We start from the raw sequence: 1,574 nt of genomic DNA, 5'->3' as shown, positions 1-1,574 counted from the left end.
ACACACACACACCAAAGTCACACCCATTCACGTTCTAAAACGTTCCTTGTTAAAAAGTTAATTTCCAAAATGTCTCATCAACAACACAATGTAAGCTGTCACCTTTCTCTCCCCCTCCCCCACCCCCTCCCCCACGGGGGATAGCCGTTACTCCAGTGTGGTTTGCTCCTTCTTTCCAATCAAACATCTATCGTCCTTATCTCTCCTCCTCTTTGTAGGTGATTGGCGATTTCTCTAGCTTAGTTACATCCTTCTTTCCCAAATAACATTTTTATTATATAGCCCTTATCTCTCCGTTTTGTGTTTCTTACTATCTAGAAATACCTCTATTCTGCGGAACTTATAATACCCTGTTGTACATGTAATTCCTGTGCTCTAAAAGTCTTTCTAAAACTAAACTTCCTTTCTTTGCATGTTAATCTCTAGTAACACCTCTAGTCTTCAGCACTTATTTGATCTAACTGTGTTGCAAGTGCCGTAAAACTCTTACCAAAAAAAACTATGGTATTCTCGTGTAACACCTCTAGTCTTCGGCAGCTGTATGACCTATACGAATTACAAGTGCCTTAAAACGCTTACTAAAACTAATAGATTCATAAATAAATAAGTAAATAAGTAAATAGATGCATACCTAAATGCATTATATATACACTTACTTCCATCTCTCCAGCCTGTGAGCCCAGACTTCCCGCTCAAAAAGGGAACCCCTATGGCCGGCACACACGGCTATGACAACAAGGAGAGAGACATGAGAGGAATTTTCTACGCCTTAGGACCACGTAAGTAAACAAACGTATCGGAGCCAATAACTACTAGAAGACATCGCCGTCTGGGATAAATGTCAGCCTAATGTGCGCTGATTTTGTATTTTTTCTGCGTTTTTAATAATTTTCAAACTATAGTGGAAAAAATTGATTTAAATTGTTTTAATTTAATTAGATCTAGGCTCCGCACAAAATAGACGCGTGTCCATTGTCCATCGGTGATCGAAATCCTTTTTAATTTAGCTTTAGTAGAGGGTTTTACGGCGCTCGCAACTGCATACAGTCATATGAGCGCCTGAAGATTAGAGGTGTTACAAGAGAGTAACAAACACAACAAAAAGAAGAAGGGGAGATAAGGACGATAGATTTGATAGGAAAGAAGAAGCAAACCACACCAGAGCACCCGTCAACCGCCTACTCGAAATCCTTTTTGGGGAATCTTTGGTTAAAGTTGAGCGCTTACTGTGGTAGATTTACAACAACTTATTTGGAAAGCCTGAAGAGATGGGTGGCGGGGAAAGATCAAATTAAATGCGTCGTAGAGTAGTGGTAGTGGTAGAGTCATGTGCTCGTCAATTTTTGGAATGCGAAATTGTCTGTATAATTTTTCAGTTTTAGTAGGAGTTTTACGGCTCCTGCAATACAATACGGTCATCATATAAATGCTGAAGATTAGAGGTGCTTTAAAATAGTAAGATTGTTGGGGGGGGGGGTTGGTTTAGTGTTTTACGGCGCTTGCAACTGCATAAGGTCATATGAGCGCGCGGGACACACCTAATATTTTCAGTTGGTAGGAAATTTTGAATTTTG

The 1,574-nt window shown here is 39.8% G+C and overlaps 1 protein-coding gene across 1 annotated transcript in view; it reads left to right on the top strand.

Moving 5' to 3' along the window:
• Nucleotides 1-779, top strand: part of LOC101856860 (glycerophosphocholine cholinephosphodiesterase ENPP6) — a gene marked incomplete at its 3' end in the record, with an annotated part of 29,899 nt that extends 29,120 nt beyond the window's left edge. Inside the window, 1 exon segment of the mRNA XM_005112603.3 lies at nt 671-779. Coding sequence (XP_005112660.2) covers nt 671-779 — 109 coding nt within the window.
• Nucleotides 780-1,574: the final 795 nt, after the last annotated feature.

This window comes from Aplysia californica, unplaced genomic scaffold, assembly GCF_000002075.1.
Source record: "Aplysia californica isolate F4 #8 unplaced genomic scaffold, AplCal3.0 scaffold01331, whole genome shotgun sequence".
NCBI classification, from domain to species: domain Eukaryota; kingdom Metazoa; phylum Mollusca; class Gastropoda; order Aplysiida; family Aplysiidae; genus Aplysia; species Aplysia californica.
This window is presented reverse-complemented; position numbering and strand designations above follow the sequence as displayed.